This window comes from Varroa destructor, unplaced genomic scaffold (assembly GCF_002443255.2).
Source record: "Varroa destructor unplaced genomic scaffold, Vdes_3.0 BEIS01000002.1, whole genome shotgun sequence".
In the NCBI taxonomy this organism is placed as follows: Eukaryota; Metazoa; Arthropoda; class Arachnida; order Mesostigmata; family Varroidae; genus Varroa; species Varroa destructor.
In genome coordinates, this window is record NW_019211455.1 from 55,074,464 (window position 1) to 55,090,994 (window position 16,531).

General features: G+C 43.1%; 1 protein-coding gene and 2 long non-coding RNA genes across 6 annotated transcripts in view; 1 reads left to right on the top strand and 2 right to left on the bottom strand.

Annotated features, from left to right (window-relative positions):
* The window catches only part of LOC111243648 (uncharacterized), a 56,837-nt gene extending 45,294 nt beyond the window's left edge, over positions 1-11,543 (top strand). The window contains exons 1-2 of one of the 4 annotated variants that reach the window (XM_086979383.1): positions 8,864-9,077; positions 9,856-11,543. In XM_086979383.1, the coding sequence (XP_086835509.1) occupies positions 9,963-11,369 (1,407 nt within the window). In that variant the 5' untranslated portion in view covers positions 8,864-9,077; positions 9,856-9,962 and the 3' untranslated portion in view covers positions 11,370-11,543. Of the gene's footprint in view, positions 1-8,863; positions 9,078-9,855 lie in introns of those variants that run through there. The other 3 variants (XM_086979384.1, XM_022789513.2, XM_086979385.1) reach the window with 3 other exon arrangements.
* Positions 7,061-9,500, bottom strand: LOC147758016 (uncharacterized). Its single transcript, XR_015320497.1, has 3 exons — positions 9,363-9,500; positions 7,512-7,546; positions 7,061-7,389 (listed from the first exon to the last, which is right to left on the bottom strand). It is a non-coding gene; the product is annotated as an uncharacterized LOC147758016 (long non-coding RNA).
* A 2,262-nt stretch (positions 11,544-13,805) lies between the features above and the next one.
* LOC147758017 (uncharacterized) lies at positions 13,806-15,719 on the bottom strand. Its single transcript, XR_015320496.1, has 2 exons — positions 15,579-15,719; positions 13,806-14,427 (listed from the first exon to the last, which is right to left on the bottom strand). It is a non-coding gene; the product is annotated as an uncharacterized LOC147758017 (long non-coding RNA).
* Positions 15,720-16,531: the final 812 nt, after the last annotated feature.

The window sequence follows — 16,531 nt, forward strand, 5'->3', positions numbered from 1 at the left end:
CCACATGTACGGAAACGTTTTGTCAGGTATTCTTTGCAAATAAGTCATCTACAGTATATAAATCGTTCGTGTCTGTAGACAGAAATCACTTGCTTATCATCGCATGGCCTGAACAGAAAGATGTAGAGACAGCCGTCATCTTGCATGCTTTTGCGCGAACCTCAAGTACACCAGCTAACTAAGAGTGTTACCTGAACTATATCTGCTTATAAAATCCGGAATTATGCATCTTCAGCGGTTTCTTTGTAGACCCAGCACGATCCTTCAAAGCCGGCTGTAACAGGAAGGATTACGGATTGAAGAGACTGTAAAACGCAATATTGTGGCTTTTTAATCGCGATGAAAGGGTGAGAGAGACTGTGCGGCCGGATTTGCACCAGCATGTGGTCGGATACGCGTCAAGACTATGCTCAACAGAGTACCCGTTCGTCGCGCCTGCTGCAGACTCGCCGATTGGAAACAGGACCCTCCAGCTTTGTCCTTTTTGTCAACCGTTCCAGAACAGCGGCCGGCCTTTATCTAGCCCAGGCATAGAAGGCTCGCTAACTGAACGCCATGAGAAACGAACAGGAGAAATATAAAGAGCGAAAATCGATGTGCGGGTGGATCTTTGGGAGGACCGCGTCAGCCCACTTTTTGGCCAGGAGATAGCCGAAACGGGGACCCGGTAGCTAACTAGAGTCTGTGCACTATCATGAACAAGGCATTATGGGGAAGAGACAAAGGGACCTGTGGGGTCGGGGACCAGCCGTGGCGACGAGTAACGGAGAAAAACTGCCAGTCGTTTGGGTTGGGGGGAATGTTTAGAATAGTGTGGGAACCCGAGCGGTGGCGGACTGAGTTTTAGCACTAGTCCAGTGTTCGCTTCTAGTCGACGCACAGAAAAATGATGGACTAATGATGGCTGGACGGGAAGCTAGTGAGTGAAGCAAATCGGCACGTGAACACCGCCCCTATATACACTACGGCTCTCTCCTTTATGTGAGCTCTATTCATATATAGTTATACATCTGCGTACGCATGGACTTTTTCCATTTCACTATTAGCTCTGTTCCATTTATATAGAGAGATAATATGGGAATATCAAAGACCTGCGGTGACTTCTTGAGAACAACCTGCGGTAGACCTAGAGAGAAGGTTGGTCATTGTCGTGGAGATAAGGCATTGCTAGGTGCGATGCCTGACGGAAGTAAATGGCTTAGTGGAATGCTAATCAGTTAGCATCTAACCTTGTAATAGTCATCATGCGAGGAGCAAGTCTTCGATTGCTTAGCGTAGATAGTTTAAGCGAAATGCGTAAGGGTAGTTTATCGTAAGTCGTTTCCGATCGTAAACCTAGTTTTCTGAATAGAGCCAGCATTGTTGAACGCAGCAGACGTACGACAGAGTTGTAGAAGTGTTTGAGGGGTGTATCTGTGTGTACGTTAGTGGCTTCTGACTGATCTTAACGCCAGCATAATATTCTACATAAATTAAGTGGTTAGTCAAAAAAGATACAGATGCATTTGCCCCTCTACAAACCGCATGAAGAGCATTGTCTTGCATATAAGTATGCAGGTAAACCTAAGGAACGTAGTCATTAAACGGAAAACAGGAGGGAACTTCTTAGCAGACATCGTTGAGTCACATTAGCGACAAATCACCCCCAAATAGAATCCAAATAGAGCACTTGCTCCCTACCATGTGCAGCAAAATGGACGCTTACCGAAATCATTTTCTTATTATAAACAATAAATGAAACGATCATACCGATAATAAAAGGGTAGGCGGATTATCTTCGAATAGGTAACAGCACTAATACCACGTTCAGATCTATGAACTACTGCGAATAGTCGAAACGCTCGTCACTCCTCTACGCCTACTCTTGGTTACGGATCCATATGGCTTTTTCTTGCATGGCACCCAGCTTCTACATATAACCTTAACGTCTTATTATGCCTTATGGTCGCCTTTAGCCAACTAGAGAGACTAGAGACTTCGAGCAGTAACTGTTTGCTCTCTACGATCCGTCACCAAATGATGTAGTTTGAAGTCCTTCATTTTCTCTTTTTCTTTCGGACCACAAGCCTTATTCGAGTCTCTAATCGGCCTCTAAGCCAACGGCCTCTACGCCAAGCTCCAACTGCTGAGATATCTGCTGGGGAATGTTAGATCGGGGCAGAAAAAGAGAGAGAACAGCTAGGAACCCCCTTCCGGCATCGAGATCGGGCGAGGTTTTTCAGCCACGATAGCTTCTGCTAGGTTGGTGTTACTGCTGCTATGGGCTTCTGGTCGGCAACGGTGAGCACCATTGACGTTAAAGCAACAACCTGCGGGTTTACGGTTAAGATTACACAGATGGTATCAAGAATAACATGTATTGCACAGACATGGACGCACGGACAAGCACTGGCCCTTACGCTCGGCAAATAAGCACTACCAACGTCTGTAGTAGAAGTGATTGTAGTAATAACAAGCTTGTCATAAGAGGATCGACGACATTCGGCCAGAGAAGGCTTATAGGAGGTTCGCCTGTGTCCATTGAACTATATTCGAAAAAAGATTACGGCAACCGGTAAAACGGCTAGAAATTACCTGAGATCTGCACAGTAGTTAGATGTTTGGTAGATTTGGGGTTTTAGTATGGATCTGTTGTCATGGGACTTGAACGGAAGTTCGTCTAGCAGGATTGATTCTGGTTGTAGTAGTTCACTTCGTAAACGAGAAACTCGTAACGGCAGCCAGCTAATATGTGATTTAGTAGAAACGATGACTGTTGAAAAGTAGAAAAATTAAGGACAACAATAAACAAGAAATCAATATAAGCGGTCATATGCAGCGAACATACGTTTACGTTGGCCTACCGACATATGATGCAAGCCTGTTATTTGGCCCATTAGTACAATTTGCTTCATGGGATAAACTTAGTGAATAGAAATAACCCTGCTGAACTTGTAGAGCGTGGCGTTTTTCAACGAAATTGAAAAAGACCAGTTTATGTGGTACTGCGGAAGAACTATTTACGCAACGGACCAAAAAGCCTTCACTGTATCTATATATGTACTGTTTAAACGCTATGGACTAATATTTAGGGGCAGTTACCATCGAAGGGTTTGGGAAAGGACAAAAAAGAAAACGCAGATGTATTCCATATCCGCTTGTCTCATGCTAGTTTTGCAATACTAGATAATTCTGGTGTTTACGCTATACTTCGGTTCGATCAGCAACACTTCAAGCTAAAGACGTTTCTCAAACAAACTGACTTCGAAGACCCAACTACCTATAAATAAGTGTCCAGACACAAATGCTCATTTTGTGGAATTATCACTGCCGAGTTAGATACAATCCGCGCACAGCAGTTTGTAAGTGCCCTATCTCATTCCGTGTGGGCTTACGCTTGTGCCTGCCCTCGTGCTGCGTCGTATAGAAGGCCATATTTCGAATTTTAGAAGGCTATGTCTTAGTGACGATTTTGTATATTCGCTTTTTCAACCTGCGCCACTCTTAGCATATGCAAGCAACGCTACGATGCTGACTTCTGGTACTATTCTGTCCAGTTTTAATCAGCCAAAGCCAAACAGCGACATGCAGATTTTCAGTATTAGATGTCCCTTTCGTCGTACTCATTCGATTCCTGTTACGGGTGCTATCTGTGATATTCTATAGCCTAGATCCTGTTATCTGATCTTGGGGAGCAGATATTTCAGCCATGATTAGCGTCCCGATCGCAATAAGGTCCAACTGACGTCGGCTCGATATGTACGTTTACGACACCGTTTTTCTGGCTTGCAGTAAGAGCTAATGTGAAGCAAGACGCGCTGCGCTGACAACAAAGACCCCGAACGGTGTTTTCGACTGCCGGTTATCGGTGCCACTTTCCAGAGCGACGACACACGCCGTTGGAGGCGTCTGTCAGGGGGGGGGGGGGTGGCTGACGCGTCGATCCGTCTGTAATGCGTCGGAAGTGTTCGAACGCAAACAGTGAATAAAATTTCCAGCTGATGCTAAACCGTTGCTGCTGCTGCTGCTGCTGCTGCCGCTCCTAGAATTGCCCACGAAAAACAAAGCGTCACAAGGTACCACACAGTCGATATCTTCCGATAGACATCTGTCGTTCAAGCAGCGTTAGACTTCGGTCTGAGGTGCATAATGAAGGCTACCACCCTTCATGAAACCTGTTTGGCTAACAAATCAAAAAGTCACATAGACACATAGACGGTTCTCGTCGGTGCCATACATTGTTGACAGAAGACAAATATAGGCGTATCGGCAACATACGCAACAGAGATAGTTTGCCCTCGGGTTGCACCAGAGTTCGTACTGCGACAGTATAATGGGTCGCTTCTCAAAGGTTCTAAGCCTGCAGGTTGCACCGAGTGGCCGGCGATTGATCTATACTACTTAGCAAATACGATGATTTATTAGCTAATGTGATGCGGTGTACTACTAGTGCACCTCATGCGATAACGCTTTTTTTGTTATTATACAATCTAATTTATGTGCTTCTTTATGTAGCAACTGTGCTATGAATTCTCTGGGATGAACGCAAATAAAGTACGCTTGACTCCATGGGTTTTAATCATTAATTACTAAGATTATCTTTGAGCTAATCAATATTACGTAACTCTAGGATCGACGAAACGTAATGCGTTACTGCTATTCTATGCTAGAACTATCTCGTGTATCCCATAGGTAGACTTTGAATGCGTTTAATGGGCACAGTCGACAGTATTAGCTGAAACCTCTAACCGTCCTAAGGACTGAGGAGCAAGCAAACTTTGAGGGACAGAACACTCAAAGAAAATTTAGGTAGTGCCGCTCCGAAAAGGAAGTACAGCGTAACCTAGTTCTTCGAGGTTTGATCGGAGCGCGTTGCTGTGCATATCAAGCGCTGCTCTTTGAAAGGCATCGCCGTCAAGGCAGGTGGTCGAGGTTAGATTAGCCGGGTCTAAGTAGTTGGTTGAGGCCGCAAGAACTTCCTGTTCAAGCGAGACAAAAAGAGAGAAAATCGAGGAACGCCTTGACGGTAGAGAGGATCGATCGCCAACGTCCTTGTCACGGTTCCGTGCGCTACGAGTAGGTGGCTGAAAGGGACGGCACTGGCCGTCGACCCAGTCGGACGAACTTGTTCTAACAAAAGGCCCTATTACAATGGAATAGAAGATATGAAATTGGGAAAGACCATCGCTAGTTCTAGACGGGAAAACGCCAATCAAAAGGCAGAGGCAACCCATAAACAAGCGCGTCATTAAATTTCGGTTGCCAGTCCAAACCCCAGGCTGCTGGAGTCGTTCGAATTGGGTCACTCACGATGCCCGGAAACCTAACCGCTCTTAGTACAACATACGATAGAAACAATAGATAAACTGAACACAGAGAATAGTGACCTCATTCACTTGGACAATACATACCATTATACATACAAAAGTCACTTCGAACAAAAATATATAAGAAATCGTCTTAAGAAACGAGCGACATACAAGGGTCGTATATTTGTCCGATTGCTAAATGGAGAGATAATAATTATTGCCAAAGAGTAAAGTTAAAATCATAGAAGAACGACAAATACACGAATCAGTGTAGTGCCTCGTCACAACTGAACGAAAGTTGACTTCGTTTTTCTTGTTTCAAAAGTCAAAACACCGATATACGCTCTGATTAATGGTCGATCTTCCCACAGAGGACGTGTACTCCATCGCGGTCAGCTAAATTCGGTGGACCATAAATCTATAGTACCACGTAAACTCACCCAGTTCCCAAACGGCCATCTCGACAGAAATCGACCGGCAGTGACGAGATATTTGGGCGGGTCTCGAACGATATCTACGAGACTGAGAGATCCTAAAGTCGTTCTCGAATGGGTTAGAGGCTGTTATAGCGCCATCTATTGCACGATGCACTTCGAACTAGTCCTTGTTCTCTTTCTTTCTGACGATCGACTATATGACTAGCACGATCTAGAGAGATGCATCGAAGAATCGAACAGAGTTTGTTGCTAGGTCAGTGGTCCTTGAGGGAGTTGTGATCGTTGTTACTGGCATACTGATGTTCGCAAGGCAGTGGAAACCCAATCGTCGAGGCGGAAGCAGACATAGTTGCGAATATCTCACTACCCATGTACGGCGCATCGAACTGCTCTGCGGCGATACAAAGGTCACCAGGAAGTTCCTGATCCGATCGAACCATCCGACGACGTTCGAGATAGAGGATGGGTGCGAGTTTTCACCGCACTCATCACGGCCATTTTTGCTATGTGCATTTATACATCGACGAGATAGGGAAGCATCGCCGAGGACCTAAGTGGTATAATTTTTGCTCAGTTAAGTACTTGTACCGATACGAATCCGACGTTATTACATTTCTGAAATAAATTATCTGTAATGACGCTAGACGCATTCCCCTATTGTGATCGTACAATAACTATCTAATAAAGCGAAGCAAGAACAAATCTGTTTTTCCGGGGAATCCATTTACTACTGAGATGTTCTGAAGAACTGAGGGAGACGCTGAAGAAGTAATGTCCGAAATCGGATTGCTGTTCACCTCCTTATCTTATTGCGGGTAGATCAAAAATGAGCTTAGTTGAAAATCAGTTTCTGCCATGTCTCGTCCGAGTCGAACTACCGTATTTGCCTCACGAACGGATGCCCCGGACGCTTGTAGATCTTACCACATTCCCATTGAATTTCATGTGCATTGCACTGCCGATTCGACATAGTGTAGTTTTTGTTTTCAATTTTCATTATACAGTAACTTCACTTTGCCCCAATAGTTGGGCTTTCTGCGCAACCTGAATGCTCCCCTTCCCTGCACCTCCTTTGCCTCTCTCTCTCTCTCCCTCTCTCTCTGTCTTTTGCCCTACTTTCTTGTTTTCGGGGTTCTCCTGAGCCTGAGCGTAGCCTGCCAACAACTGTCTGAAAGCTGTCTCGGATTTCGCGATAGTCCTTCTGTGTGATGGCCCGTTCGCACAAAATAACATTCCCATGTCAATATACAGTTGTCCTGCAAGCGACTCATTTATATGGGAGCCCCAAAGCATGAGTGCGAAAGGCCATAAGCAAAGGTATAAGTGAATCACGGGTGCAGAGAAACGACGAAAACATGATAAAAGAAGGATGTTCGGTGTTACCCCACTCGTCTTAGTTGTCCGTGTGGGGACGTCCCCGCGTCACGACGACCGGTGAAAAAGAGATGCCCCTCAAGGCGCTCTACATGGAAAAGGTTGGCGATTTGCTAGGAGCTTGCGAGATCTCTCTTAGGAAGCGGTGGTTTGCTCAGAGCCAAGCAAGTATAATCGCGCACCAACAGTCAGGCGCTCGTTGTGGGCAATAGATCTCTCTTGGAATGTGACAGGTTTTTGGGGCTCGACAGCTCTGCACTCTTGGCCCATGCAGCAGCGGCAGTTCTGTCCTACGAAACAACCCAAAATGTGTTGAGGAAAAACATAATCAGTAATACCATATATATATATATACATATATATATATATATATATATGAATTTACGAAATTTGTGCCAAAATGCATGCCTACCTTATAGACCTTGTTACACATTGAAGAAATACAACCTGTTAATAAATATGAGTAATATTAACAATGTGTAAAAGCACATTCAAGCTATGATAACTAAACTAGTAGGTTTTTTATAGCTTAGAATTTTGGAAGATTGATTAACCGTTTGTTTTGTCCGTTGTGTCTCATCAATGTGAAGTTACAACTTCTCAGCCTTTCCGCTGTCAAGTAGAGATGTTCGTCTAAGATTTACATTATTACGAATTGGCTGCTTTTACTACTTCACTTACGTCCCTTACTTATGAACTTCACTGGTAAACGCTGAGTTATGCATGCTGCTCTGCTGTATTTATCTTCGCATGGAAGACCGCTGTTTTTTGCACATTGGAAAGTTTTCATACGCTATAATAAGTCTGTATATTCGATTGTGTAAGTTCACACGCTATTGCTAACCTTAATATCTATTATTATCTGCTGTTCATACGGTAAACTCCTATTAAATTATAACTTATATAAAAAAAAAAAAAGACACAGTGAAGCTGAAATAATCGATCTATGTAATGCGGAAACTTATCACAATACACGTTTTTCCATTGGGCATCTTCTCGCTGCTACACACACAACGAGCATTTGAAAACATGAACAGTTAAAGCAACTGATTAAACTTACAGATAGTAAGTTCGAGATGATACCAACTCTGCCCTATTTGACGTTATTGGTAAGTTCAGTTGTCGGAACTGGAACAGGCTGTCTGAGTCAATCTTTGCCTGACTCGCCACATTCTAATTTTCGAGCTTCATAATCTGCAATTGCTTAGATTGATAACAAAAGCCGTAACGTGTATACGTATAACGTTTGCTATACGTGGCGTATACGGACTGAACATGTAATAATTATTTGAATTAAATGACTGTTGGCGCGTGGGGGAACCGAATGGTCCGGCTTTATAATCGGTGACGTTTTTGTCGTTAGTCACGAAGACACGTTAAACTGACGCTGATGATTTACTGCAATACTAACAATCATCACTGTCGTCGTCGTCGTCGTCGTATCAGTAACGTCAAAGCTTCGCAAGAAAAATTCGCATATATTAATAATATTTATCAGTTATTATATTCATTTTCTGGTAAGAGCGGAGCTATAAATGTTACGAGAAACAGTGATAATATTATGAAAGGAAGCAGGTTGAAATCTTCAGCGAGCATCATTAAGGTACATTTGGGCAGAGTTTATCTAATAAAAGCGTTCCTGTTGACGCACTTGCATTTGCACCGATACGTTTCTTCGTATGCGTAACGTTGCTAGCTAATCCTTCACCGCACCACAAAAGCGAAGCATTGAACGTCTGAACAACAGGTGATTACCCGGCCAGTTGGGTCACAGTCATTGATTACTATTACTTCCTACGGGTGACTCTGTGACATCGTGTCTACTGTTCGTTACCCTACCTATTCTTAATAGAAATATATAACAGGTTTTCTAGCATCAAACTGTGTCGATGCTGCGCAAACGTGTGTCCGTGTGTGTGTGTGTGTGTGTGGCGTCTCTTCGAACGTGAATTAGGTTCATTGAAAGGTGAAAAGTTAGGTAATTTTTGCAAATTTCATTAGTGTATAATTCACGGCTTTACCGAGCCGTTATTTCTAGGGCTAAAGCAAAAGTCTGTTGTTACTATCGTTAAGATAGTAAATTGACGCTTAGGCCAGATCGACGTTGCTTTCAGTAATTCCGAGTGGTGGAACTCTGACTAATCTCTTATTGATAGGAGTCCAATTTACCCAGAATTTAATTTCCGCAGAACCCTAATTCGAGATGGGCAAGCCCCAGGACAGGGCATGCGAATCGTTCGTTAGAGTATATAGAGATAAATACCTGTTGTAAATGTCGACTGAAACAGCAGACTAACTACCGTTGGAAATCATGATTCGCTCTCACAAACGTTACTATCGTAGCTATTACTAGTATTATACGCGTATTGTACGATGATGGACCATGACAAGTTGACACGTTCGCACGTATTTTTCATCCGATGCAGCACAGATATTCTGGGTTTTATATATGGTGTATATAGGTTCTGACCCAGACCGCCTTTTACCAGATGAAGCGACCTATGCTTTCACAATATCTGTGTCATTAAATACACTTAGCAAAATCTTTGCTTTAGCGAATAAGGTTAGGATCTGTCTAAATAATGAACCCTTCGTTTGTCACATGAAGCTCAGATAACGTTTCATAAGGTTCGAACTCAGTTCGGGATCAACATTCGATGTAATTTCTACCAGACACCTCAGAAAATCAGACGTCTGTTCTCAAATTGAAAGCAATAACGATATTATTATTTACCAATTTGGCAATGGTTTTTTAGTCCGAGCAGGTAATGGCGAGAAACGTAACGACCTCACCTTGAGTTCGGTGAAGGCTGAGTCCGAGAGCTTGTGCAGGCCCCTACGTGACTTGACGGCTACCAGCAAGATGTTAGTGACAGCGCTGCTGCTAGCTTTGCTGTCGCTGCTCAGTCAGAGTCTTGCGTATGAACCTGTGAACGGCCGTGCCCTATACGAAGATATGCTGAACAAAGGCTCATTGTACGGAGACTGTTGGACCAGCGCGATAGCGATCGTAAATAATAGTTGTGCCATTATTCATCCGCCTCCAGACGTCGAGGCTTACTCTACACTCGCTCTGTACAGCTGTTTCATTGAGAAGTTCGAGAAACGACGGATTCAGTGCGGTGACAACAAGCACACCATTAAATGCCCGGAGTTCCAGAAAGAACTTCGGGATGACTTACATCGTCAAGTGTACACCGTATTTTTAGGAATACGGAGGATGTTCTGTGAACACTGGAGGGTCAAGGTAATTGAAGCTAGCAGCAGACAAACGGAGGCGCCCTGGGAGGGCAGGACCTACATATATGATCAAGGTGATACAACCCAGAATAGGACCGAACAGATATCCGTCAATAAAATTTGGATGAACAAATGCACAGACCCAAAAATATGGGGCAATCTAATCGAAGTGATCGCAGAACTGACCAACGAGGTGCGGAAGTTAATGATGACGATTTACAATCAAGTTTCGTATGGTCTAAACCTGTACGTAGAAGCCTTATGTATGGAAGCATGGCAGAACATTCCCTATAGCGTACTAAAAGAATTAAGCAAATTTCACGACCGTCTGATTATGTTCTGCAGTCCGGTTCGGAGATGCCTGTACATACTCTACGACGTGACAAATAACTTACTTGAAATTATAGCGCTAATCAGAAAAACTCTGCGGCCGACGATTTGGTATTGCACGAACTACATAGCAATAGGGTGGCGCCAGGCTACTGAACTTATACGAATTTCGGTGCCGCTCTGGATACAGTTTCCTCAGATCGTTCGCACCGATGTGCGGACATGTCCAGAAAAACCGTTTAATATGTCCATGAAGACGATAGGGCTCATAGCAAGGTTTGAATCAATCGTCGCGCATACCTGGGCCTCAGATTTGCTTCGTATCTTCTGGAACTATCGGGAAGCGAAGGGTGACCCAAATCGTAAGATCGATATAATGCTGATAATGCTTGTATCTGCTAGCTACGCTTTTGAGAATAAAGTAATTGCCTATTCCCTGAAGAACTGTGCAAATGTCGGCGAAACCCATAGCCAGGCGGTGCAGTACATCAAGGAAAATCACCGTGCCTCGAGAGCTCTCGTCATCTTATTAATGTTGACCTTATTGTTGTTGGATATCATGTTGAGATTACTTGGGAATCCTGACGAGTCCACTTGCATTAGCCCGGGCAGTCCCATTGTGCGCGAAAGCATACCCACTTCAACAACTGCCGCCGATGACACACCAGCCAAGAATACTTCGCCTCCTGAAGAAAACTAAATTACCTGATTATCCAACGCTAACCTCGGAAGGGTCCATCTAACCTGTACTCTTTTACGCTGTCGGTCGCCGACCTAGCAGTTTTGGATCCTTTCAGCATTGCACTCGGTCCAATATTAGTGTGAATCAAGATTATTTTAATAAAATCAACTGGCGGTAATCATATCACGATAAGATGCTTTTTTTTTCTTTCGATGTAACTTCTATGGATGTCGCAGTTCAGGTAGCATACGAATGATCTAAACCGACCCACTCACATATATATGGTGTGTATTATACATCTTAGTAGCCCCATTTGAGACGATGCTAGCAGTCGGGTTATGTGCTGCAGTTACTGAATGGCTTTAGTGTTATGTAGTAAATGTGCTACAGCCTGTTCTGACGTCGTCTGCTATAAGTGGAGCACGTAACGCTGCATAGCTTAGCGTACTCGTACGTAATCGACCTAAATTAATATATAATGAGAGACAATGCTGCACAAAACAATTTCACCTTACCGACAAAAGACGATCAGTGACAGTCACCTGAATTAATAGAAACCCACGAAAAATTATTTTTTCTCTCTTCTTTTCTCTTCTGAAAAATATTACATATATACAGTTATCACAATTAATTAATAATGAAATGAAAATAATAAAATGGTAATTGAACTTCCAACTACTACATGTTGCGAATATGAGCAATTATACTCGGTTCCTATCGCCTTCGTTGATGATGTACGAACGAGGACCAATGCAGTGACTGTCGCTCACACTGGCCTGAACACCGAGAGTTTAGCTTTGTTCTTTTGAATCGGGTAATCATAATTGTTTAGGCCACTGCATGAGCCTAATCGTGTAGTGAATGCCTGAAATGTTAATTTAGTAATCGCTTAACCTAAACAACCATTTATGTCCACCAATAGAATATTACACAAGTGTCAATTAATAAACCTCGTACATCATTATATATATATATATATATATATATATATATATATATATATATATATAACCTTTTCTAAATAAAGCTTTACAATGCCTAACACTGCATCCTTGTTGCATCCTCCTTATCTTCCATAGCCATGCTGATAATAGATATGAAGTATCACAGGTGCGCCTATGTACCAAAAATTAAATTTGGAACTAAATTAAATCGTACATTTCATAACACTTGATAACGGTCTACCGTTTGACAACCGTTGTTTGAGACACTGCAACACTGTAACATCAACGATATGCCCATAGATATGGGACGAACCATTGGAAATTCGTTAACAGGACGCTGCAAAAGTGTGCAGGGCCAATGGAAACTTTTGAGGCCGTTTTGCCGGCTGACTGGAAGCTACTGGCCGGAGTATATATCCGCGGTATAGAAATTCAACCACGTAAGTTCAAGGACGCTGTTAGTATACTTTTTTCCTTAATGCATTTGCCGTGTCCTTGGTAATTATTTTTCAGCGTCCCAACCCGTTTCCACTGCTCGATGACCGATCAAATAGGATCCGAATAGGTAAATTAATGCTGATCTAAATAAGGCTAGACAAACACATTCAGTCTAACCTTATAAACGCTATATTCATAATATCTGCGACTTCATATATATACACATTCTATTCTAAGTAAATGATCGTAAAGTTCGGATTCAAACGATTGTAAATTTACATAAACATTATATCGATCGATACGATTGCAGGATCTTCTTTGACCCGAACATCACGTGACAAAAAGAAGTACGGCAGAAAGAATGAAAAGGAATGATTCCAACAGTCCAATGAATAGAGTTAGATTGATATAGGTAGGAAGCTGGTAATTCGATGAGATCGATTATTGATGCAAGCCAATAAATTGCAGCTCGCTAAAAAAAACCCCCGTACCTCAACTGCTGCCAATTACGTAATCCCTACTAAGCCTAACATCAGTTGAAGTACTAGTGCCATAGTGAGATATATAGATTCTCAATAGTTATAAAACACATAAAATCAGGAACCAGTATAAGTCTTATGCCAAAAAGGGAATTATTATGCTATTTTTATGTCATTGGCAAGAAGCTTCTGATCTCTACAACCACGCGAAGCAGGCATGTTTCTATTACACACAATATCGATATAAAATTGATTTTAGCAGTTCTAGCAGTTGAAAGATCTAAACATTAACGACGCTCATTTTTATACCGAAATCTCGGTCCTATCTTTAGTTTTCCCTTAAAAGCTAGCGGAAATTCTATCGATGCCTGATAATGAGCTAACCGATCAAATAGAACATCCACCGAAAGCGGTGGGATTTTGAAACATGCACAAACGCATATATATACGTATATACATAACTAGACTGAGAAGGCATTCGGTGCCAATGATCAACCCACTTTTGTTACTATTTATCTGTTTATATTAAAGCTGTTACGTCGTCCCGCTTCCCGCTGAAAGACTATTCCAATTAAAAAGATGACCCTTCGGTAGAGATTTTGGACGTCCTTTTAATGTTTCTTTGTATACAGTCTAACCAGCCTATCATCACCCTCACTCCTATCATTCCCGTACATTACTGGATAAATGCCGGGCCAGTACATTCCGTCCGTGCCTTCATACGCGTCGTGAGCACTTCATCAACATTATTCATATGCCAGCATCAAGCGATAATGAGCCAGGTCGGACGTCCTCCCGCACATGATAACCCGGCTACGATAGTTTCCGTATAAAATTTTTTTTATAGAAATAGGTGGTATGGTTACGTTGAGGTGGCGTACGCACCCCATAGGTACAAGCGTACCTACAATCGTGCACTCATCTATGACCGAAGCAAGCTAAACGTTGAAATATAGTAGCCGTCAGTGATTAGGCAGGGAGAACTCGTACAGCCGATGCATTTCCAGCCGCTCGCTTTGTCGTCCTGTCAAGACAGCCCGGCAGAAACAATGAAAGTTAACAGATAGCAATGTTCCGTTAATGATTGCCGATATCGTTTGGTGCTAACAGCGTCGTCATCGTGGACGGCGGTGAACGTAGATAATTCATTGCGATGATGCATTGACGTCCGACTTAGCAACGGCAATAGGGCCCATCGTGACCGTACGCAGACTTCTGTGCAGATAAAAAGAAATGGGCGAAATTAATGAAAATAGAATATGGCTAGGGCGATCAATGCTGCTTTGAGACAGACTATGTCAGAAGCTGAGCCGTTAAAGGCCCGCTACTAGTGGAAGAATCTCTTTGGCTTCATCTGAGTGTTGCGTTGTCCGGGACGATCCTTGAAGCTGAAAACACCGTAAAAATATTCGGTAGCAATGACGGATGAACGTCTAGACGCGAAGCTTAATTTGGCTTGTCTCATATAGAAATTTCTTGTTTCAGTCAAACATCTTGTCGTATACGTTAGTCGTATGCTGCGACGGATTCCTATAGCTACTGATCTCTGTTATTACTCTGCGGACATTTGCCCACCTATATGGCGAACTGACATATTGTGCTGTTTTTTTATATATATATTTTTTAAATTAGATGTTTCCAGCGTAATTGTACAAGACGTTTGTTCTATCGCGTCAGAGAATAACGCCAGTCTTTTTTCACCAGCTGCACTTATTTCATAGATCACGTACTATTTTATATCCAAGAGTCATTGAAAGTTACATTGTAATTTTTTTAGGTTATGAATAAGTTGGAAATGCCAAAAATTATTTTGGGAACGCTTTCGATATTAAAGTTGATGTCAAAATTAGAAGTTCATTAGCACACGATACACTGAGGAACAATGATCATCATCATATGTCAACTGTCAATACATTTGAGCGAACATTGGTAATTCATAACCGATCCATGTAACTCGTTCTGTCAATGTTTCAATAGGCCTGTTTCCGGACACAAGATATCTGAATCATCTTTGAAAAAGGTCGAGAGCAGGCTTTGCCGTCTATACCCGAGCATAATAACATGTTTTTTTTCATTTTACACACCTCACACTAGTGAGGCCAGGCTGTTGAAGTAGTCGAAAAATCGGTCCTTTGCAAATGACAAACCGCGTACCCAGACCCACTCGCCTTTTACCTACACCTGTTGTATATTTTACGATAAGACAACACAACAGAAAGTGATCCCATCGGTATCGGTGGTTATATCGGTCACTATTCTATACTCATTCATATCGCACTGGTCCTTTTTTCAGCATAGGAGCGGAACGAATCTTCGCCAGCTTTTATTACCCTGGAAATATTTCTCTCTAAGCGAAGGAAACTTACCATCTCTAGTAAGAAGTCATCAGCGCCATCACTATTGCCGCCACTTTCGTTCGGCATAAACCTCTCCGCGTATTAAAGATACGCCAGTCGCTAAATCGTTCGACGCAACCAATTACCAACCTCCCACCCACCCCCATTCGCCCCGCTCCCCGCTTCCATGCTCCACTGCCAGTTATGGAAAGTATCGTCGATTTTGCTTAACAAGCTCTTTTTCCTTTTCCTGAAGTGGTACATCCGTCTACAATTATTGTGGCTACGAATACGACCACAACTGCTACTGCGGGACCGCTATAGACCAACCTTCCGGAAGGATTCGCGTGAGCGTAGGGCCACGAGGGAACAGATGAACCGACAGAGAGATATAAGCAGCGCGAGCCGGAGTCCGGTGCTACAATTTGGCTCATTGCGCTGATCGATGGAAGCAGCCATGATCTCTTTCACTTGTTTTATTGTTTAGCGTATATTTACGATGCCAACAATGGCGTCGCGATGGTGGCCGCTGCCGCTATTGTTGATATTATTTCTGTCGCTATTGGTGGTGGCGTTGCGGTCTCGTTGTTATTGTAAATAACGCGCTGATTCCACCTCCACAAGCGATTCTCGGGGAACCTGACTCTGCGACGCGTTAAATAGATAACGTCATTGTGTGTGTGTGCGTGCGCGCGTGCGTGCGTGCGTGCGCGTCTGTTTGTGGGTCTTTGTCAGTGTACGGTAGATAGCTATAAACCAAATGGCCGCAGCTCTTCTTCGCTGACGAGCAGCATTAGGTGTGTCACGGCTAATCTTTGACCGAGAGAGAGACGCGTCAGTCAGAAAGAAGACTCTATAGAAGATCACCACTCCAGCAACAGTAAGCGCTTACCCTCAACAGCTGGCATTTCCAGATTGCTATTCAAAGGCCGAGTGTGGCGGGCGCATGGTACATCGCAGACGTCTAGCGGAGTACCAGCAGT